We start from the raw sequence: 22,989 nt of genomic DNA, 5'->3' as shown, positions 1-22,989 counted from the left end.
TACATTGTTTCTGGTTCATTTCTGATCATTTCAGGGACACGATTTCTCTCTTACTAAGAGGATTCTAATGTGCTTCGAGATACGTGGTGGCAGTGCTTGGCTTCCTTATTCTTTTTTTTTTTTTTTTTTTTTTTTGACAGGCAGAGTTAGAGAGAGGCAGAGAAAAAGGTCTTCCTTCCGTTGGTTCATCCCAAAAGCGGCCACTAAGGCCGGTGCGCTGTGCCAATCCAAAGCCAGGAGCCAGGTGCTTCCTTCTGGTCTCTGATGTGGGTGCAGGGGCCCAAGCACTTGAGCCATCCTCCACTGCCCTCCTGGGCCACAGCAGAGAGAAGAGGAGCAACCGAGACTAGAACCCGGTGCCCATACTGGATGCCGGCACCGCAGGCGGAGGATTAGCCAAGTGAGCCACAGTGCCAACCCCGGCTTCCTTATCTTTATACTGTGCCATCTTGTGTGATCTCCATGCTGGTGCCCCCTTCTTGGAAACCTTGAGCCTCCTTGCATAGATGTGGGAGGAAGAAAGGAGCGGACAGATTGGACCGGGCTCATTTGACATCTGCGTAGCTTTGAGGAGAGTTGGGCTGCCCTTCCCATGGGGTTACTTGAGCTCAAAGGATTCCATCTTTGCTGGCAAACAGTTCCCTGTTCTGCATCTCTCATGTGTGTCTTCTCCTTTTTCCTGCAGGATCCGCACCCGAGTCCACTGATCACCCTGGAGACCCAGGTGAGTCCTTTTCACATCTTGGTTAATTATCTCTGTCTTGATGCTCCTTGGCTAGTTTGCTAGGGGCTCAGAAAGGCTGGAGAGGCACCTGAGGCTGTCGTCCTGCCATGGTTGGATATGTGCAGGCATCCACATGTGCGTGCACACACTGGCTGTGCACTCCCCTCCTTGTGTGTAATTGTGTGGGGGTGCACATGCAGGTATCTGTGTACCTCCTCCTTGTGGCAGGGGCTGTAGGCCCTTTCTTGTGAGTGTCCCTCCATCCCTTGCTGCTGCCTAATCATCCAGAGGAGGTGAAGTGAAGGCGGAGAGGAGAGAGCGGAGCCAGGCAACAGGAAGATGCTCTTGCGTGTCTTCCCTTTGGGGAACTTTTTCCCCATGGCAGGACCCAGCAGCCAGGGAAAGAGGCTGCGTCCCTCTGTCCACTCCCACGCGAGGCCATTCCCTGGAATCTGGGTCACCACTGTGTCTCCATGTGGTGTGACGGCCCTTAGAAGGGAGGGTGTGGCCTTAGCCGTGCACTTTCTGCTTTCCCGGGCGGTTGGGTGGTGCAGTAGCTACATGTCTCACAGGCTCAGGTGAGCATCCCAGCTCTGTGTCATCTGTCTCTGTGTCCTTGTTGGGGCCACTCAGCCTCTAAGCCGCCGTCTTCTCCTCTGGAGTATTAGCCTCCCTTGCCATACTGTGGCTAAGCGTTGTAGCAGATAATGGCGATAAAGCCAGCGGAGCATACTGTGTGCCTCTGAGTGTTTGCTGTTCAGTTTCTGAGGGGACCTCAGGAAGTCAACGGAGAATAGCGTGAGCAGATAAAGTTCATGTTGCTGCAAGTGTTTCTAAAATCCCCTGAATAGGAGGGATCTTCGGGAAGGTCACAGAAAATGTGTAGTATTAAAAAGATTCATGTATTTCAATGCTTTTGTACCTAAATAAATTTTAAAAATTGCTTCCCTCTTCCATGAACTTTCTGAAGCCCCTGCGTGCGTCTTCCCCGTCCTCCTGGAGTTGCAGGGGCTGGCTCGGTTCTTTGGCTCTGTGCGCTGATCAGAAGGTTCGGGGTTAAGGGAGATGGCAGGGGCCACCCTTGGAGCGCCACAGTGGACAGTTTTCAGGCGTCAGACACAGGCACACCTATGTGAACATTTCAAGGCTGAATAACAGCTCCTAGGGGCTTTTGGGAGCTCATTGGCCAAGACCCCCTCTTCCTTTCCCTTAGCCCTCTCCCTTAGCTCCTTGACCCCTCTCTCTCTGTGGATCTCTGCCTGGGTCTTCCCAAAGGAACAAGAGAGGAGTAAACCCACTGGCTTCTCCTTCCTGGATCTTGAAGCCCAGACGTGCGGGGGAAGCTGATGCTTTGCGCACTTGTGTTCTGTGATGTCCCAGATGCACTTGTGGTTCTGTGGGCTCCTGGGGTGACCAAGTGATAGGGCTGGCAGGACGGGAAGAAAGAAAGTGGCTTTGAGCAGAAGGGTCCGGTTTCCTCTCCCTGTCGGGCCATCCATCAGTTTTCCCCGTCCTTCCATCATTCACATTCTGCCTTAGCAGTTCTCGCCGTTTGCCATTCGTGATGTTTGTCTGCTCTTTTGAGTACCTAAGAATGTACTTTTCCTTAACTCACTGCACCCTCAGAAGAAAGAGTGTCGTGGGCTAGCGATTGGCAACCCAGAGTGATTTTGACCCCGGAGGGATATTTGGCAACTGAAGTCGTTTTTGGTTGTCTCATCTGGCTGGGGATGGGGAGTGGGGGGCACTCCTGGTGCTAAATACCCTGCAGTGCATGGGCCAGCCCCACCCAGGAAAGAGTGATCAAGCCCAAGACTCTGCCAATGGTGTTGAGTTTGAGAAATGCTCATCGATGAAATCACAGGTTTGAATTTCTCTCTCTGTGTCTCTTTAAATATTATATATATTATATATGTGTGTCATAACACTAAAATAAATATTAAACTATTAACATAAAGTGGAAATATTCCTTGGGTGCCTACTGAAGTCATCTGAATCTGTGCTCAGGCTTCTGTGCGCCATGCTTGGGAAACGTGTCCCTCCTCTGTCCGGCAGATTAGGAGAGAACTCTAAGACTATTATTTTTTTTTAAGATTTATTTATTTATTTGAAAGTCAGAGTTATACAGAGAGAGAAGGAGAGACAGAGAGAGAGAGAAAGGTCTTCCATCCAATGGTTCACTCCCCAGTTGACTGCAATGGTTGGAGCTGTGCCAATCCAAAGCCAAGAGCCAGGAGCTGCTTCTGGGTCTCCCACGGGGGTGCAGGGGCCCAAGGACTTGGGCCATCTTCTACTGCTTTCCCAGGCCATAGCAGAGAGCTGGATCAGTAATGGAGCAGCCGGGACTTGAACTGGCGCCCACATGGGATGCCGACACTGCAGGCAGCAGCTTTACCTGCTACTCCAAAGCGCCAACTCCCATCTCTTCTTTTTTGAAAAAAACATCTATTTTATTTATTTGAAAGGCAGAGACACAAACAGACAGATGAATCTCTTCCATCCACTGGTTCACTTCCCAAATGCCCACAACAAATGGAGCTGGGCCAGGCCAAAGCCAGGAGTGAGAAACTCCATCTGGGTCTCCCATGATCCATCACTGCTGCTTCCCAGGGTGCAGTAGCAGGAAACTGGAACTGGAAGCAGAGCTGCTACTCGAACCCAGATAGTTTGATAGGAGATGCTGGTGCCCCGAGCTCCAAGCATTCTCTTCCAGATCATTCTTCCCCAGAAGGAAAACATAGGAGACACGGGAAAACCCATGAACGGATTATCTGTGTCCGGAACTGGGGAAGCCACATCTTACCTCCCTGGGGGTTGAGGGGCGGCTCTGCCCTTGGCCCCGCTGTGTCCTTTGTTTTGGACACCACCTGACCAGCCCTTCCACACCTCCGTGGGAAAGAACAATCCCATGGCGATGGCTTTGGCCAGCACACAGTGAGGGTGACAGCTCCTGTGAAACAATAACCGCTCTTCAGGTCACATCTGTTAGCCCAGGGGACGTGCGCCTCAGTCTGCAGCCATTGGTGACACAAGGCAGACACTCTGTGTCTGTTCCGCATCACTGGGGAAATGACTCTATTTGTCAATCAACATTCAATCTGATTAAGTTCTTGGTCTTTAGGGAGCTGTAGGATAGAGCTGTCTTTCCCTGAGTTCTGATTTCCCATTTTAAAGACACATTGGAACCCTACCAAAGCACATTTTTTTTTCGCAACTGTTGGCCTAAGGCTATAGCCAGATCTGACTCTGTGCTGGACATCAGCCCTTCGTGGGGTAAGCGAGGGGGTCTTGTTCAGCTGCCTACAGGCAAGGCAGAACAGAAGAGCAGAGAAGAGTTAAAGTGCACGAGTGTCGTCTCCTAAATGTTTCCCCTGCCCCTGAGCAAGATGGTGGCTGTGGCCACGTTTGGAGGAACCAATTGCACAGGTGATGTGCAGCTCTGTGTGGGTCCCCACTTCCTCCCCCCATGCCCTTTGATCCTCAGGATGGCTTTGCCTGCCACGTCTTGGAGCCTGGGTTCTGCAGGTAGACCTGTGTGTTTAGACTTCCCCGCTAGCCCGTGACCTTACAACACGTGTCAGCAGCTTGGCTTGCCCAGGACCCATCCTCTGCAGGAGCCCGGCCAAACCAGGGGCTTTCTTTCGTGCACCCCTAGTATGAGTGGCACCGGTCCTCACCTGCTGCTTGGTTCATCTGTCCCCATGCAGCTGTTCTGAGCTTGCGGGGAGCGTTGGCCAGGCTGCTGAGGGCTCCTGTCATACTCTTTGCTATCAGCACAGCAGAGCTTTGCATCTGTTGGCATCAGCAGGACTGTCTGCTTAATGACCACATTAATTCAACGAGGAAGCCAAGGAAGGTTGCACTGCCTGGTGTCAGCTTTGCCCTCGGCAGACTGCCCCTGGGGAAGTACCAAGGCAGTCCCGACTTGCAGTCCTGCAAGCTTCTCTGTGCTCCAGATGGGGGCTCCCCAGGAGCCAGCGACCTAGAAATGAACAAGGTCTGAAAGGAACTGCAATTTGGTTAGCAGGTTGGTGTCGTTATTCTTATCCCCACTCCCACTAACTGCATGGTGTCCAGCATAACAAATCTTCCCAGCCAGATGGATCAATTTACAGGCTTTTGTTAGGATTTTGCCCCCCCCCACCCCCGGGGGAGGTTCCCCTGGTCCCAACAGGGGGGGGTGCCCCGGGGGAAGTTGCAAGTCAGAGGTTGGGATGGCTCCTTTTATAGATACAGGGCATGGAGGTTAAAGGTTGAGGCATGTCTGATTCTCATTGGTTGATGTTTAGGCGTCCACAGGGACCTTGGCAAGGACTTTTTGGTCCGGAAGTGTGGGTAGGGACTCTCCATTCCCGGAAGTGTGGGCCTTCTCTCCTGCGGATCCCGAAGCTACCACTAACGTTTGCCATTTGCCAAGAACTGGCCTTTCCCATGGAATCCCCAAGTGCCGCAGTGTAAAGCGGATGCTCTTCTAGCACTCAGCTTCTGGTGAGGCACTGAAGGTTTAGAGAGGTTAAGTAACCTGCCCACAGTCACACTGGTGGTGCAAAGCATTGGTGGGTGTCAGACTCAGGGTCCTGTGACATCAGAGTCTCTCCTCTCAACCTCTATCCTTCTTTGCTGGAAAATAAATTTGCCTTCACTAGTAGAAATATTTGGTAGGACTCAGGCAAAACTAGAGGGACTGGCTTGACATGTGCCACCCAAAGTTGATTGCTAGATAGATAGATAGATAGATAGGGAATGCTTTGTACAATGTCCCAGATGTACTTAGACATAGTATATGTAGAGAGATGGATGAGGTGTGGGTGGGAAGTGGATGGGTGGATGGATGGATTGATAGCTTTATATAGAGAACGCTTTGTACAAATATTTCCAGATGTACTTAGATATAGGTAGAGAGGTGGAGGATGGATGGATGGATGGATGGATAGAAAAGGAATGTTTCGCACAAATGCTTGGGCATAGTATAGGTGGAGAGATGGATGATAGAAGGGTGGATAGCTAGCTAGCTAGAAAGATAAAGACACAGATAGAATGTTTGGCACAGTGAGTAATTTTTTTGACCGGAAACTTGCCACAAGGCTTGTGGATACAATGGCTTAGGCAATAGACCCAATAGAAATTTTATTTTAAAACAACAAAAGAATGAAACATCTCCTCCGTGCACATCAATAGGGTTTTGATGAGTCTGAATGCTTATTTGATTCTCTTCTTCTCATTGATTCCCAAGACAGCCCATCATTTCTGAGGCTGCTCCAGTTGGCATAGCCGCTTGTCATTTAATTTTAATTTTTCTGCCTCCCCCTCTCCACGCCAATAGCTTCTCTGTCAATTAGTTAATGGGCTCTCCTCAAACAAGGAGACACCTTGGGAAGCTGCAAGAAAGGAGCTCTTTTGTAAAGCAAAGAGTTGTCAGTCTGGGCCCTTGTGAAGTTGACTCCACTCTGGAAAGCAGACCTTCATTTGCATGGCGCTGCCTCTCAGGGCCTGAAGATCAAGGGCGTACGGAGGCGAACTCCGGCTGCTCAGTTTTCAAAACCAGCCAGGTACTTGAGTCTCTTTGATCAACTAAGTGGGAGCAGAGGGGAAGGGAACAAGGGTGTTGCTGGGGCCACGAGGACTCTGCGCAAAACTCAGGTAGGAGATGAACAGCACATGTGAAGCGAAGTTGCTGCTTTAAAATGGCATCTGTGTAAATCCATTCGTCTATGTAAATCCATTCGTCTATGCAAATCCATTCATCTCCTTGCTTGTTCAGTAAATAGCTGTTGGGCCACGCGCAGGCCAAGCCTTGTGCTGGTTGCTGCGGAGACAGCAATGGGCCAAAAAGGGCTCCAGCCCACGAGGCTTCCGTTCCGCTTGGGAGAGTCAGGACACATCCAAGCCAGTGGGCGCGTCTGTGACTTCAGGTAGTGGCCAGTGATTAGAAAGCGGTCAGGTGTCTTTGCAAACCAGCGTGTGACTGCGCAGCCAGCTCTCTAGTGCTGGAGTCGGGTGGGGGCAGACCGCTGCCTGGGCTAGGTCCAAGTTCTTGTCTCCTCGCACAAAGAGACTGAGGAGGAGGCAAAAAATGTGCAGCACAGCAAGGCTTATGGGAAGGGACAGTGAACACCCAGACGTGAGTGCAGGCAACCTCTTCTGAGGAAGGAAGGCATGCTTTTACAGGAGGGGGTGGTGCCCTAATTGAATTTCTAAACAGCACATGTGGTGGTCTCTAGGAAGTGTCATCTTGTCTGGTGCATGATGGGAAGTGAGGCTCAGGAGCATGATGGGAAGGGAGGTTCAAGGGCATGATGGGGAGGGAGGCTCAGGGGCATGATGGGGGGGGAGGCTTGGGCATGATGGGGAAGGAGGTTCAGGGGCATGATGGGGAGGGAGGCTGAGGGGCATGATGGGGAGGGAGGTTCAAGGGCATGATGGGGAGGGAGGCTCAGGGGCGTGATGGGGAGGGAGGTTCAGGGGCATGATGGGGAGGGAGGCTCAGGGGCGTGATGAGGAGGGAGGTTCAGGGGTATGATGGGGAGGGAGGCTCAGGGGCGTGATGGGGAGGGAGGCTCAGGGGCGTGATGGGGAGGGAGGTTCAAGGGCATGATGGGGAGGGAGGCTCAGGGGCGTGATGGGGAGGGAGGCTAAGGGGCGTGATGGGGAGGGAGGTTCAGGGGCATGATGGGGAGGGAGGTTCAAGGGCATGATGGGGAGGGAGGCTCAGGGGCGTGATGGGGAGGGAGGTTCAAGGGCATGATGGGGAGGGAGGTTCAAGGGCATGATGGGGAGGGAGGCTCAGGGGCATGAAGGGGAGGGAGGCTTGGGTATGATGGGGAGGGAGGCTCAGGGGTATGATGGGGAGGGAGGTTCAGGGGCGTGATGGGGAGGGAGGCTCAGGGGTATGATGGGGAGGGAGGTTCAGGGGCGTGATGGGGAGGGAGGCTCAGGGGCATGAAGGGGAGGGAGGCTTGGGTATGATGGGGAGGGAGGCTCGGGGGCGTGATGGGGAGGGAGGCTCAGGGGTGTGATGGGGAGGGAGGTTCAGGGGCGTGATGGGGAGGGAGGCTCAGGGGTGTGATGGAGAGGGAGGTTCAGGGGCATGATGGGGAGGGAGGCTCGGGGGCGTGATGAGGAATGGGTTTGTTGAGCGTGTAGTGTTGGGCCATACAGAGGCCTTACATGACCCAGAGGCCCCTCTAGGAAATGGGTGGGATTAGGGGTGCACACGTGCACAGGTGCCGCCAGCCTGTGCTTCTCATTGTGCCCCCTCTGCCCCCTGCCCCGTCAGCCTCCCCAGTGGGTGAGGATTTGAGCTGTGAGCTTGTAGTCGTGAACGAGTTAACCTTGCCAGAGACCACAGTAGTAGTGTTGAAATTTTTTGCATGGTTTGCCTGGGTTCCTATGAAAATAACGCCAGGTTTGCTTAGAGTCAATTAGAGGGTTGCTCCTTCAGGCCCCTTCGCACCTTTATGTCATGGCATGTCAAGATGAATAAGGAATTACCTTACCAAGCAAGGCTCGGGAAGAGGACTGAGGAGGTGGGGATAAAAAAGGCCTTAAGCTCAGGTCCATCCGTTCACACTCGTGTCCCGTGGGAGATTTTGGCTTTTTAAGCCCATAGGGGTTTAGGGGCCCACAGAAGTGTCAGGGACCCTGGCTCACTCTATTTCCTCTGCCATCCTGGCTGAGTGGCTCTCATCCTCCATGTTACCTCGTGAACCAGGACGGCTGCTGAACTCCAGCTATCCCATGTACATTCCAGATCGAAAAGGCAAGTGTGTCCACTCCAGAGGGAGAAATTGGAGAAGCCAAGGGAGCTTCAGGTCTTAGCCCAGCTGTGCCGCTGTGGGGACAGACGTCAGAGATCTAGATGATGGACAGCTGGATTTGACCTGCAGTGTAAAACCACCCAGGACAACGGCTGGGGACGTTTGTGACTGTCACAACTTGGCCCCTCATGGGGAGAGGTCAGGGATGCTGACAATGTCCTCCAGTGCCCCGGAGAGCCCTCCCTCTCTCCAGGAGAGAATTCTGCAGCCCCCAGTGTCAGCCAAGGCTGAGAAATGCCAGGGCAGTCCCAGTTGCTCTGTGGACAGCTTCTTTGATACAAAGACACTTCCAGCCACACGGGGGTGTCTTCCCTGGTGATCAGAGGTCACCCTCCCTGGTTGAGAGCCTTCATCCAGCCTGTGGGTTCTGGCATGACCACCCCCACCCCGTGCCCCATGAGTACAGTTCTGCATTTATTACAACTGACTCTGCACACGCTGACCCCGATACACGTGTATGTGTGCACAGGGTGTGCACCAGGCAGATCTTGTTGGTCTATTATGGGAGGAAAAAAGACATTCTTGGAAGAATCGGGTTTCACAGCTCAATAGCACAGACGATGTGCCGAGTTTTAAAGCAATTTAAAAATCCAGGTGCCAGGGCTGGGATTGGAGAGGGGCCGGCCCAGGCTTCTGTCCTCACGGAGCAGGCCCTTGGCTTCTCTTGCCTTTCGGCCTGGTTCCGCTTTCCAAGGCAGACCACGGCCTCTGTGTGCAAGCTCCTTTCTCTCCAAGCTTTTCCCTCCCTCCCCCGATTTAAGCAGCTGCTGCCTTCTTGCCTGTCTTCCAGCGCTGGGCTCCGATTAACCTTGTCCTCCACGGAGAGCAGTTTTGGGGAGCAGTCAGGGAGCTTCCGAGTGGCTCTTACCTGAGTCTCCAGCCCATGAATTTTTATGGTGCCCAGCATCTGCTGAGAGGATGGTGAGAGGAGACCAGCGCCCAGCCACCTGCCTTCGTGCCGTCAGCCGCCTCTAGGGAGCAGAGTTTCTGTGGTGCCCACAGGGCCTTTGATCTCTTCCTCCAGCTCTGAGTGGCTGGGTCTTTGGTGAACCCATTTGAGGGGGAGGGCAGCAAGACCCTTGTTTGTGTGCAGACCTGGCCCCCTGTTGGGAAGGCTGCACTCGGGCGGGGAGGGCTTGTGGTCCCACGGCTGGGGCTCCTTGCTGTGACTCGGGCAGAACGATGTGATGCAACCCTCCACAAATAGCCAGCAGCTTCCCCGAAGTGCAGCCGCAAGCGTCGCTTTGAAAAACAGATCACAGCGAGAGATCACCGTTCCCCTGTTCTTAATGGGAGCGGGCGTTGGAGGTTGAGTTCAGCCCTTAACTCAGAACTGTGGAAATGCTTGTCCTCGTCACTACTGAGTGCACACGTGTGTTCACTATGAGATGGGAACCGTGCATCAGGCATTTGATTCCCTCTTAACTTACACTCACTAAGCACTTACGCCGTGCCAGGCGTTCCCCTACATAAGGTGTTTTTTTTTGTTTTTTTGTTTTTTTTTTTTTTTTGACAGGCAGATTTAGACAGTGAGAGAGAGGGACAGAGAGAAAGGTCTTCCTTCTGTTGGTTCACCCCCCAAATGGCCGCTATGGCTGGTGCGCTGCGCCGATCTGAAGCCAGGAGCCAGGTGCTTCCACCTGGTCTCCCATGTGGGTGCAGGGCCCAAGCACTTGGGCCATCCTCCACTGCACTCCCGGGCCACAGCAGAGAGCTGGACTGGAAGAGGAGCAACCGGGACTAGAACCCGGGGTGCCGGTGCCGCAGGTGGAGGATTAGCCAAGTGAGCTGCAGCACTGGCCGACCCCTACATAAATTTTTAAACTGGACTCACTCATGTACATTTCACAACCGTCCCACGTGGGAGTGGCGACTGTCATCTCCATGCCGCCTGTGAGAAACTGAGTCCCATGGAGGTTCAGCTGCCCCTCCCCCCTCCCCACCAGGGGGCCGGTGGAGCCGGATTTGAACTTGGCTGTTCAGCTTCCGATTATTGGGAGTACTCAGGTGCTCATGAGACAGCTCCACTTTACAGAAGAGCCAGCTGAAGCCCAGGGAGACTGAGAGCCAGGTCATCGTTGGAACTCTGTCCCCATGGCGGCCATGTTGCTGGATATACACAGGGAAAGAAGTGAGATCTATAGATACAGATTCGATGGAAATGTACAAGCGTGGAAAAGTCACAGTATCTTTAAGGTTTTTATTTATTTAAAAGGGAGATGACAGAGAGCGAGAGACACAGAGAGAACGCTCTCTTCTGTGTGTTCATTCCCCCAAATGCTTGCAACAGGCAGGGCTGGGCCAGGCTGAAGCTAAGGCCCCAGACCCCAAGTCTCGCCTGTGGGTGGCAGGGACCCAGCCACCTGAGCCATCTCTGTTCAGTGTGTGCGTTAGCAGGAAAGTAGAGCTGAAGGCAGAGGTGGGACTCGAACCCAGGCACTCCGACATGGGATGTGGTCACTCCAAGCGGTGTCTTAACCCCTGTGCCCAACTCCCACCCCCACGCCATCTTTACATCCATGTTTCCCTGAAGGTTTCGCAGCCCCCGTGGCTGTGCTAGAGATTATAGATACCGATGAGATGCAGACGTAAGTGAGAGGTGGGTCAGATATTAGATACGATTATAGACACAGATTAGACACAGATATAATCACTCCCTGGGTACTCCAGGCTTGGGAAGCATCTGTCAGGTCAGGGAATTATGGGATGAGGAGCAGCGGCCCCTGCTGAGACAGGGCTCCTGGTGGCACACTGGGGAAGAGACACTCGCTTCTCCCATCCAGCTAGTGGTGTCTCCTCTAGGAGCTGCCCCATTTTTCTATTTATTTATTTTTAAGGATTTATTCATTTATTTGAGAGGCAGAGAGTTACAGAGGCGGGGAGGTGCTTCCCTCGGCTGGTTCACTCCCCAAATTGCCACAACAACTGGAGCTGAGCTGATCCGGAGCCAGGAGTAAGGAGCTTCTTCTGGGTCTCCCATGTGGGTACAGGGGCCCAAACATCTTCTACTGTTCTCCCAGGCCATAGCAGAGAGCTGGATCGCATCTGAGCAGCTAGGACACAAACTGGCACCAATACAGGATGATGGCGATGCAGGCGGAGGCTTGACCTACCACGCCACAGTGCCAACCCCCAAGCTGCCCCATTCTTGACAGGCACTGCCGGTGCAGGGCACGAGGCACTGTTGCTGGATTCACCTCGACTGAGCAGGTGTCAGGAGACATCACTAACACTTGGCATGAATACCACACCCCTGCCATCACTGAGCCTTGGGCTGCACTGCACAGCCCGGGAGCTCGAAGAATGGTCCAGTGCTCGAAGGTCCAGGCTGGGCTTGCGGGGTATTTCAGTCCTGAAAATCACTTGCATGTAAAATGGCAGCACGCAGGAGAGCCAGGCGTGTGGGGGACATACACATCCAGAGAGAGTCACGTGTGCAGCGTTTTGGAGCTGGGGAGCAGTCCCTAACTGCCACATTGGCTGCCTATGTCTGTGCCTGGGACCTTGCCGCGCCCTTGCTATGGGTGATGTCGCCTCGTCCTGACGACAGCCATGGGCAAGGTGCCCTGGTCTCCACCTTGGCAGCGAAGGTGCTGCAGCAGCGAGAGGCCAGGTACCTGGTCCAAGCCCACAGAGCTCCCGAGTGACGGTGAGGAGACCCGAGCCCAGGCCTCCCTCGCCCGCAGCCTTGCGGTGACTCCAAGCCGGGCCTTTGCCCGGGCACTCTGCCTCCTCGTGGCAAACCAGGATTCTCAGTGCTGCCCGGCGGCCCTGCTGATGATCAGTCAGATAGGAAATGGCGCTCAGAGGTGGGTGCTCAGTGTGGGATCGGCAGCCCCCCGCCATGTTGGGCGATAGAGAGATGAAGCGTGTGGGGTGTCCTGTGCACCCCAAGCCCCCATCAGATCTGCTCTCAGCCCCCTGCTCCTTTCTCAGGGCCCCCAGCAGGGTCCCCTGAAGCCACGTGGACTTTGCGTTGCCTCGGCCGAGGTAGGAGACTGGCAGGAGACGGAGGCTGCAAGAAGGTGAGATGCTGTGGTCTCCGTGGTTTTGTGTGTCTCTGTATGAAGCCACAGCTTCGGAGCCACTCTGTCCCCTTCAGACCCCGGGCTGGTGACAGTGCCCCTCATGGCCTGCCCTGTTCCATGTCACCTCCCTTGTTGGCTTGGCTGTCGCTTAGTTGGGGTGGCATCTCTTCCCCTTGCTGACTCAGCACTATTGCTGCTGTCCCAGGGCGAGTTGCCATTGTGTCCCGTCTCGTTCTAATTCAGGTAGGGGGGTCTTCACACTGAGGCTAGGTCCCCGAGAGGAGACGAGGAGAGAGTTGAGGCTCTTGTGCCAGACACGTGGCCGTTGTTCTGGGGCATGGATGACAGCTGCTTCTCTCTCTGTAGCATCCCCTCCCCTCCCAGTGAACTGAGAAACAAACCTTCCAGATATAGCCACATTAACCCAGGGATCCGCAGAGGTCAGGAGAGGGGCCCAGGCCGGGGACACTGGCTCACACCCTTCTGTCGGTCACAGCCACAGGTGGTGACTGGCATTGTCCTCCCGGGAGGGGCCGAGGTCTGGGGCCGGGGCTGGGGGGCGGATGGGCCTTCAGCACCTCCCTGAGCCCCAGAGCAGGCTGATGTGGAAGACGAGTTATTTCTGCCAACAGGCAAGGCCCACACCACTCTCTCTCTGCCACACGTCCAGTAAACGTTACCCGAGTTGGCCTTTCAATCTGGTTTCTCACAGGTGCCACCACACCAGCCTGTTTGTGTTTCTGAGAGTCCAGGGGGAGGGCCCACGTGTCGCCGCTTCTCCACCACGCGTCCTGCAGGACGGAGAGGGAGGGCCAGCCCCCGTGGCTTCCGCTGCCTCTCAGAAAGTGAGCGTCTTCTCAACCCTAGTTCCCTTCTTGATTTCTGCTGGGAGCTGCCATAGCTCCTCATTTTCCTCCAATCAGAGAGGACGGGGTGGAGAACTGAAGGCAGCGGGGCGCAGGTGCCGAGGCGTGGGAGCGAGGCCAGAAGTGCAGTTTTGCTGTCCTGGGGAGGAAGCCGCAGCCAGGCGCCCAGAGGAGCTGAGCGAGGCTTGGTGGCCAGCTCACGCACCTCCGTGCTCGCTAAGGGGTCTGCGGAATGTTCACGGGAAATGCTCGTGACAACAGCCATGCATGGATTGTAAAATGTGTTGCACCAAGTGGGACGTACCTTTGAATGTCATTTTTTTCAATGAACTTTTTGAAATCCCATTGCATAATCAGGTGGCAGGAGGTGGCATTCTTGACATGTGACCCCAGAAGACCCCATGTTGCCCCACGGGCCTCCCCATGGCCAGATCTGACCTGGCCTAAGAAAGTGTTTGGTTCTGTGGAAAGCAGTGAGGTTCCAGGTTAATTTTTTTTTTAAAGATTTATTTATTTACTTGAGAGGCAGCGTTACAACCAAAAATAACTCCAGGCATTGCCTAATATCCCCTGGGGAGAGGGGGAAGTCACTTCCCTACTGCACTGGGAACCAGCAGGGTAACCCGATGTGATTGGTAGAACTGTGTCGAAGTCGGCACCTTCTGCCGGCTGTAACGAAATGTTCACGGGGGTTCTCCCTGTAACTGTTGGGTCTGGAGATCTTATTCCCATGGATCCGCCACTGGGGCTGTGAACACGTCGGCGTGAGCCCAGCGTTTCCGAGCCAAAGATGAGATGCAGAGGCCAGCTCTAATGTCGTTGTCCCCTTTAAAAGGCCAGCCACAACCCTAGGAACAACATCTCACGAGTCCCGCGGCTCACCCCGGGGGATCCACCACAGCCCTGTCACCTCCATGCAACAGGCCCAGTGTGCCTTGCAGAGTGCCAGGGGTTCGGTTCCAGGCGTGCTCCGGCAGTTTTGCCCCACTGAAGGCTGCCGGGATGGGGTTTGCTGGGGTTCACAGGCTGGCTGTGGATTGGCTGTCACAGGAGGGCGTGGGCTCCCCTGGCGCGGGACGTAGTCTGTGGTTTCGGGGGCTGACGCCGCCCTGTGTTCAGACACTGCTGGCTTTGACCGTGGCCTCCTTCACAGTCTTGTGTGTGGCGAAGCTGCTCAGACAGCAAGGCTGCTGTGTGCTCTGTGGCCTGTTTCCTGTTGGTTTCAGTTGGGTGTTTCCCCTGCCCTGATTTCTCCACCATGGCTGGAAACATGATGTTTTAAATATATTTTTAAAATTTATATTTTGGGCATTGGTGGTCCCTTTCTGGATTTGTTTTTCAAGCTTGCTGTCATCCATATAGTACATTAATGTCATATCTATTGTCACGTCACTATGATACTATTGATCAGTTTGTTCCATAAATATTTAGTGAGTGCCTACCATGTGCCAGAACCCTGTTTTAGGGACTGGGGCAGAGTTGGGGGCACATGGACGTTCCCACCCTCGTGAACGTGTGTTCTAAATGAGAAACGTGTATGGCTGTGTGAGACGGAGGCAGGGGAGGGCTGGGCCAGGGCAGGTGACTCAGGGAGGGGTTTCCCAGGTGCTTTGGGGCCATCTCCATCAGCAGTGTTTGGGCGAACGAGCCCTGTGGGCACCTGGATGAACAGTGAGCAGTGGTTATGAAGGCCCTGAGGTCGGCTGTGCGTGGCCCAGTTGTAGCATGGCAGAGGCTGCCGTGGCTGGAGCAGAGTGAGGAAGGCAGAGAGGGGCGGTGCAGGTGGGCTGAGATCCCCAGTCCCTTGTTGAACTAGGAAAAGACCGGCTTTGACCCCACGCTGGGAACTCTTCTGATAATTGAGAACAGAGGAGTGAGACAGCCGAACTTTTGAAAACAGACTCTGCCCCTGCCTTGCCAAAAATGAACTCCAAATAAATCTGCCAGCACACGCTTGTGCATGAATATGCACATACATGTGAATATGCACATACATGTGAATATGCAAAGGGGAAATCTGGAAGAAGGGATTTAAAAAACACAGTCATCTTTGTATATTAGAGAAAGCAGATAGGAATTTGCTTTTCACTTAGTATGCTGTCATATTATTTAATTTTTGTAATCACCTGCTTGTATTGCCTTAGTGTAGAGTAAGTCTTGAGGACTCTACCCTTAGAACACAGCAGACACCAAACCCTTCCTTGGCTCCCTCTGTTAGGACTCCGCTCCCGACTGCCACTTGTGTCCCGTGGGTGCCACTTCCTCCATCACCTGCTCTTTTTTTTTTTTTTTTGACAGGCAGAGTGGACAGTGAGAGAGAGAGACAGAGAGAAAGGTCTTCCTTTGCCATTGGTTCACCCTCCAATGGCCGCCGCAGCCAGTGCACTGCTGCCAATGCGCTGCGCTGATCCGAAGCCAGGAGCCAGGTGCTTCTCCTGGTCTCCCATGCGGGTGCAGGGCCCAAGGCCTTGGGCCATCCTCCACTGCCTTCCCGGGCCATAGCAGAGAGCTGGCCTGGAAGAGGGGCAACCGGGACTAGAACCCAGTGTGCCGGCGCCACAAGGCGAAGGATTAGCCTATTGAGTCGCAGCGCCGGCCCCATCACCTGCTCTTGTACTCCTCCAGCGAGGGTGGCATCCACATGTCCAGCACAGATCGGATCTATGGGATTTATGGGAAGAGTGAAGGCATCCCTTCATGTAAAGCACTTGACACTGTGTGGGCACCGGGTGGGCACTGGGTGGGCACTGGGTGGGCACGGGGTACGTGCCCAGCAAGCCTTAGCGATCAGCACCCAAGACATTCTTGTCAAGGAGGCCGAGGCAGCGAGCTCTGCCACCCAGAACCCTAGGAGACGCAGTGAAGGGATCCAGCAAGAGATCACTTTTGAGAGACACCTAAGCCCACTCATAGCTGAAATGCAGATCACAAGAGAGCGATCCTGTTTTTACCCAAGGGTTCATCAGAGGTTGTTATGCTGCATCATCACCCGTGTCTTTGAGAGGAGAGACAGGAACTCACACACTTGGAGGAGAGATTGGAGGAAACCTGCAGGGAGGGCAGTGAAGCTACGCCTATCGTAGTTCACAGTGCATGCGCCCTTTGAGCCAGCGGCTCCACATCTAGCCACTTACCCTACGAGTTCAGTTGTGAAAAGGTACAGGTACAGTAATGGTTCATGGCAGCATATTTTAAAATAACAATAAAGAAAATGCTGAGATGCCTGCCAGCAGGAAGTCAGTGAGCTAGATGATGGGCTGATGGGCTGCTGAATTCATTCACCTGCTACCCACTGAGTAGTTAGCGTCCCACACACCATGCCCGGTGCTGGAAGTAGAGAGTTAGACAAGCAGAACACAGTTTAGAATAATACGGAAGCATTTGGCCTGGAGGTTAGGGTGCTCACTGAGGGACTTGCATCTCCTATCAGAGCACCTGCGTTCCAGTCCTGTCTCTGCTCCCAAGCTCAGCATCCAGCTAACGTGCACCCTGGGAGGCAGCACGTGAGCTCAAGTGGTTGGGTCGCAGACACTGTGGTCCTTTGGGCAATAGGCCAGCAGATGGGAGCTCTCCTTATCGCTGTCTGTCCCTCGAATGGATAGATAAATAAATAAATCACTTTTTAAATGAAAAAGAGCAATACTTGCTGTAATGAAATGCAACCTAAGATGTAAGACAAGGGAAAGCGAGTTATTGTAAAATATATTCCATTAGATTCCATTTCAAGGAAACAAACAGGCACTTTGCGTGGAGGAATTACTCTTCCCATAAACTGCCACAGGTCTGATCTGTGCTGGGTGTGTGGTTGCTCTCCTCTCTTTCAAACGGTGCAACCGAGGCACCGGGAGGAGGAGCTTGAAGAAGTCATCCAAGGTCATGTGGCGAGTAGGTAGGGAGCTGGCCTGGGGTTTGGTCCCAGGCAGAACTCTTTGCCATGGGCGGGCTTGGGAAGGCCCATGACTTTTCCTGCAGGCTCAACTGCTCTGTGATACTCTGAGAGCAAGAGGCCAAAATGTTCCTGGGCTTAGGGGGAGTAAATGGTTTGGACACAGGCATGGGGCTGTGGTGTAGCACCGGGAGGCAGAGCTCTGCGCTAGGCCCCAGAAACACATCTGTCCTGCAGGCGTGTTCAGTGACAAGCCCAAGGCCACCCCAGAGAATGATGTCGCCTTCTCTACCCCTGCGCACTGTTCCTCCTGACAGATCCCCAGCTTAGCCACGGCACTGAATGTGGGTGACAAATGTTAGAATTGTAGGATGGATCAGGTGGATGGGAACTGGGTAATGGGTAGAGGATGGATGGGTAAGTAGATGGGTGGATGGGTGGTTGGGTGGATAAACAGATGGAAGGAAGAAAGCTAGGTAGGTAGACACCCAGAATATCTTTTCATTTTGTAAAATATGCTATGATACATCACCACTGCTTTAGATGCTGGGATTGGAAAATGAAAGACCTGGTGCCAGGCCCCCAGTGAGCTCACGGTACAAAGTGGGGCATGATAAGCTTTGCTGTGTCATGGACCCCTTTGGCACCTGTAAAACCCGTGCCCTCTCTTCTCTAAATAACATTGAAATTTTTAAATGCAACAATTAAATGCACGAGACTACAAAGGAAAGCAGTTTGATTGAAGTACAGCTATCAAAATATATATAAAAATAGCATTTACGGAGCAATCGTGCATCGGCTGCTTTATGAGCACGCTGAGTAACCGGATTCGGCAGCAGGTCTAATAAGCACCGTGACTCTGAAGTAGTGACAAGTGTAAATAATGTTTGGAGACATCTGCTACCAAAGCAATGTGACACGAAAACGTCTATGATTTCTGTTGGTGTCGCAGTCTCGGGGGTTGCTGGTACCTGTGCAGCCTGTCGCCTAGATTCCTGGTTGAATGGCCTGCTCAGTTTCAGGCGGAGGTCGTGAACATGATCCTGAGAATGCAAACACAGATGTCCTGAGACCCGCGGGATTCTCTCTTCACAATCCCAGAAGCGCACGGATCCCGGGGCAGGATCCAGTCCCCAGGCTGAACACAGAGAGGAAGCTTCAAAGGAAGTTGGCGCCGGGGTGGATCCTCAGGGAGGGCGTGGTCTGCGGGGTCCCCGGGTTACCTAAGTGATTCCTCTCACTGCCTCTGTGTCCTTCCCCCCTTCCCTCACTGCTTGCAGTTCAGTTTTTAAAAACACTGGGTTGAAGCACAACCTACGTACTCCGGGATGCACATAAGTGGGCAGATAATGAGATTTTGCTCCTCTGATCCCACTTGGAGCCAACGCTACTACCCCAAGTGTCCTCACTCTAGAGTTCAATTTTTATACGATACATGGACTCGCGATTCTTCCCCCCTGTGGAGTGTTACCAGCTCTGTGATAACATAGGAACACTAGTATAATGCAGAGCACTCCTGGAAGGCTTCCTGGAAGAGGCACTTACCTACATCATGTCCTAAAGAGTGGGAGTAGGCCAGGGTGAGGGAACACTCAAGGCTGTTACAAACAGAACAGAGACAAAAATATGAGTGCTGTCTTGTGACATAGAACATCACAAGGAAATAGGAGGCTTGCACTATAGAAAGTCATAAGAAATATGGTATCACTGTGGCTCAGTGAGAGGGGCGGGGGTTGGCAGACAGTGGGGCCGATGAAATAGGCACAGGCCGAGATACCGTAGATCACACCCAGGAGCTTGAGATTTATCCTGTGGCCAGGAGGGAGCCACCATAGGTGCTGGAGTGAGACAGTGACATGGGCCAAGGTCACTCTGCCTGCTGCGTGGGGACAGAGTTGCAGAGGGGAGCCTGGGTGCAGGGGAGACTCCCTGGGAGGAGCTCTGGTGCGTCCCTGTGGGGAGGGGATTGGGACAACGGGAAGGAAGGCTCAGAGGCAGCATGGAGACGGGAAGACTGGCAGGTGGAGGTAAAACCGAGCTGGGGAAGGAGGGGGAAGGACGTGTTTGTAGGAGCGCTCCCTGGAGAAGACGGGCGTTCATGTGGCTTCTTGGGAGCGGCCCCTAGGAAGCCTCCGGCACCTCTTTCCCCAGGAGACCCAGCCTTCAGGGCTTCCCTGGGCTTAGCAGTGGGGTTTCTTGAGGGGTCTCTGGAAGTCTGTGTTAAGGGCCACCTTTGCAGGCCGCTGTCTCCCAGCAGTGAACAGAGGCCGAAAATATCAAGAATGAAACCTCTTTTTTTTTTAAAAAAAATATATATATATATATATTTTATAGGGCTTTATATACCTTTGTGGGGTGGAGGAATAACCTTTTTCACTGCTGCAGTTGGCATTCTATACGACCCTGTAAAATGCTGTGGCCGGGCCCGGTGAGGATCGTATTACAGAATAGAGGCCCTCGTTTTCCCTGGGCTTCGTGAGAGATCACCAGCAGCCCGTGCAGGCAGGAAAGCCGCCCTGCCCGTCATCTGAGAGAGCAGGTGCACAGCTTTGCTCTGATCGCTGGACACCCGCACGGCTCCCAGGCCCTGAGGCGGCAGCCCGGGCAGCAGCAGGGCTGGTCTGACACGTGCTCCGTCAGCCTGTTGGGTGCTGTTGGCTCAGCTGGCTTAAAGGTCAGCCTGGCTCTTTTGCTCTGACCAATTTAGAAGTTGACCTTATGCAGTGTGTGTGTGTGTGTGTGTGTTTATGTCCTTTTGGTAGCCTGTGGTAACCCTGGGTGAAATTCACACACACGGACATCCAGGTTCACATGCACATGTAATCACACACACAGACATCCAGGTTCCACACAAATGTAATCACACACACACGGACATCCAGGTTCCACACACAGACATCCACATTCACAAACACACATGTAACCACACACTGAACCAACATTCACACACATGTAATCACACATACATGGACATCCATGTTTACACATACATGCAATCACACACATGGACATCCACATCCACACACATGTATAATAACACACATGGACATCCACATTCACAAACACAAATGTAATCACACACATGGACATCTATATTCACACACACGTAATCACACATGGAATCCACATTCAGCATGCACATAGACATCCACATTCACACACATGGACATCCAGGTTCACATGCACATATAATCACACACAGACATCCATGTTCACATACATGTAATCATGTACATGAATATCCATGTGCACACAGGTAATCAGAGACATCCACATTCACACATGCACATATAATCACATGGACATCCATGTTCACACATGCAATCACACATGTGGATATCCAGGTTCACACACATGTAATCACGTACATGAATATCCATGTGCACACATGTAATCACAGAAACAGCCACACTCACACATGCACATGTAGTCACACACGGGCATCTACATTCACACACATGTAGTCACACATGGACATCCACGTTCACACACACATGTGATCGCACACACAGACATCCACACTCACACATGCGCATGTAATCACATACCAGCGAGGGCTGGGGCTCCATCATCAACATCTCCTGATTCATCTTTGTACCACTCTTTCACCACTTCCTGTGCACCTCCCCTTGACCTTGAACATCTGCGTTCATGATACACCATTGTCCCCATGGAATTAGACCACAGTAAAAACGGCAGTGGGCGCCTGGCTTCGTTGTTTTCTGGTTAACTGGGGGTTATAAGAAGACCCTTCTTTCCCTCTTTGCTTTCAAAACAGTCAGCACTCCCTACCTACAGAGCCCACGTCTGCAGAGTCAGCCAGCCAGGATCCAGGGAAAACCTGTGTCTGTACTACATGTGGGCAGGCTTTTTTCCCCCAGGTGATTATTCCCTAAGCAACATAGTATCACAGCTGTTTCCATAGCGGTTGCATTGTGTCAGGTCTCATACGAAGGCTGGAGAAGACATAGGACCACGCATGGATTTTGGTGTCTGGGGGAGTCCTGGATACTGTGCATTCTGGGGGACAAACGTGTCCCCAAAGCATGTTAATCTACATTTCCCACAGATTCTGTCCATGGCCCCCAACAGAAGGCGTGTGTGGTCGGTTGTTTAATCAGGCGGCCCTGAGAGCAGGTGGAAGAGACGGGGGAGGGGAGAGGGGCATGTCTAGGTCTCCCCAGTCCTCTTCCTCATGTGTCCTGGTCACGTTTCCCCTCCGTAGCGTGTGCTCCATGCTCCCTGCACTTCCACCTGGCACCTTTCCCCTGACTCAGCACTGCCCTGGACAGTGCCTCTCCTCCCCCTGCCGTACCACGCCTTCCCACACAGCCAGGCAAGGCCTAGTCTCGGCTTCTGTGCTGCGGCCTCTCCCCAAGTGTTAGCCACAGGGGGCTCCCGAGACGGGTGTAGGCAGTGCGTGAGCAAACTGTAAAGACATTCATTAATAGCGCTTTGTTTATTTTTCTATTTGCATTCCCTTTATGGCAAATTATACTAGTTTTCCTCCAATTTAAGGATAATGTTTCCTTTTTAAATTAAATCATTGAAGTAAGGATATAGAGGAACTTATCTAAGGAACACTGAAAAATAAATGAAACAGCAGATGGTGCATGGATAAGGAAAGGCAAAGTCAACCAATCAACGATTACAGTACAGGAAGGGGGCCGGCATTGTGGTGTCGCGGCGTCGCAGGCGAAGCTTTCGCCTGCAACACCACAGTCTCCCATATGGGCGCCGGTTTGAGTCCCGGCTTTTCTTCTTCGAATCCTGCTCCCTGCTAATGCACCTAGGAAGAGCAGCGAAGGATGGACTAAGTATTTGGGTCCCTGCTACCCATGTGGGAGACTCGGATGAAGCTCCTGGCTCCTAGCTTCCACCTGGCTCAGCTCTGGCCTTTGCAGCCATCTGGGGACTGAACCACCGGAGGGATGATGGATCTGTGTGTGTGTGTGTGTTTGTGTGTGTAATCTCCATCTCACTCTGCCTTTCCAGTAACTAAATCAGACAGGAAGTGGAGGCTGCAGAACGCAGAGCTCCTGTCAGCAGACGTGGGCCCGAGACAGGCAGATAGAAGGAGATCTTCCATTCACTGGTTCACCCTTCAAATGCCTGTACCAGGCAGGGTTGGGCTAAGCCAAAGCCAGCAGGGTCTCCCACGTGGGTTCCAGGGCCCTGCCTCCCGGGGTATGTGTTAGCAGGAAGCTGGATTGAAAGCAGAGTGACTGGGGCTCGAGCCAGACACTCCAACATGGGAGGCGGACATCCCAAGCAGCGACGGTGCCTCTGTGCCAGACGCCCTCTCCATCGTGTGGGTTCTTAAGGACCCCATCCTGCTCAGAGGGTAGTGTTGTGTGTGTCTTGATCTTTTCCTCTGGAGCTGTCGGTGCTGTAGGGATTCCCACCCTTTGGGGTTGACACCTGACACTGGTCGGATCAGATCGGTAGAGGCACTCGAGTCAGGCAGACACCCAGCCCAGGGAGGAGCACGGCACAAGCCATGCAGGCCTCATGGGGGCTGCTCCTGGGACAGGGTGAAGACCCACAGCTGTAGGAAGCAGGCACAATGCTAGCAGGAGGCTGAGCTGCCTTCTGACTCCCCTGAGAGCATGAGATTGGAGCCTGCCGCCCTGGACCGGGTCCCCGTGACAAGGAGGGCTGCTGGCCA

At 53.3% G+C, this 22,989-nt stretch overlaps 1 protein-coding gene across 1 annotated transcript in view; it reads left to right on the top strand.

The window, feature by feature from the left end:
- The window catches only part of XYLT1 (xylosyltransferase 1), a 336,604-nt gene that overhangs the window by 101,869 nt on the left and 211,746 nt on the right, over positions 1-22,989 (top strand). The window contains exon 2 of the mRNA XM_062180382.1: positions 686-724. Coding sequence (XP_062036366.1) covers positions 686-724 — 39 coding nt within the window. The remainder of the gene's footprint in view (positions 1-685; positions 725-22,989) is intronic.

The sequence above is a fragment of the Lepus europaeus genome, chromosome 21, assembly GCF_033115175.1.
Source record: "Lepus europaeus isolate LE1 chromosome 21, mLepTim1.pri, whole genome shotgun sequence".
In the NCBI taxonomy this organism is placed as follows: domain Eukaryota; kingdom Metazoa; phylum Chordata; class Mammalia; order Lagomorpha; family Leporidae; genus Lepus; species Lepus europaeus.
The sequence above is the reverse complement of the archived record's forward strand: the minus strand, read 5'-3'. Positions and strand labels throughout refer to the sequence as shown.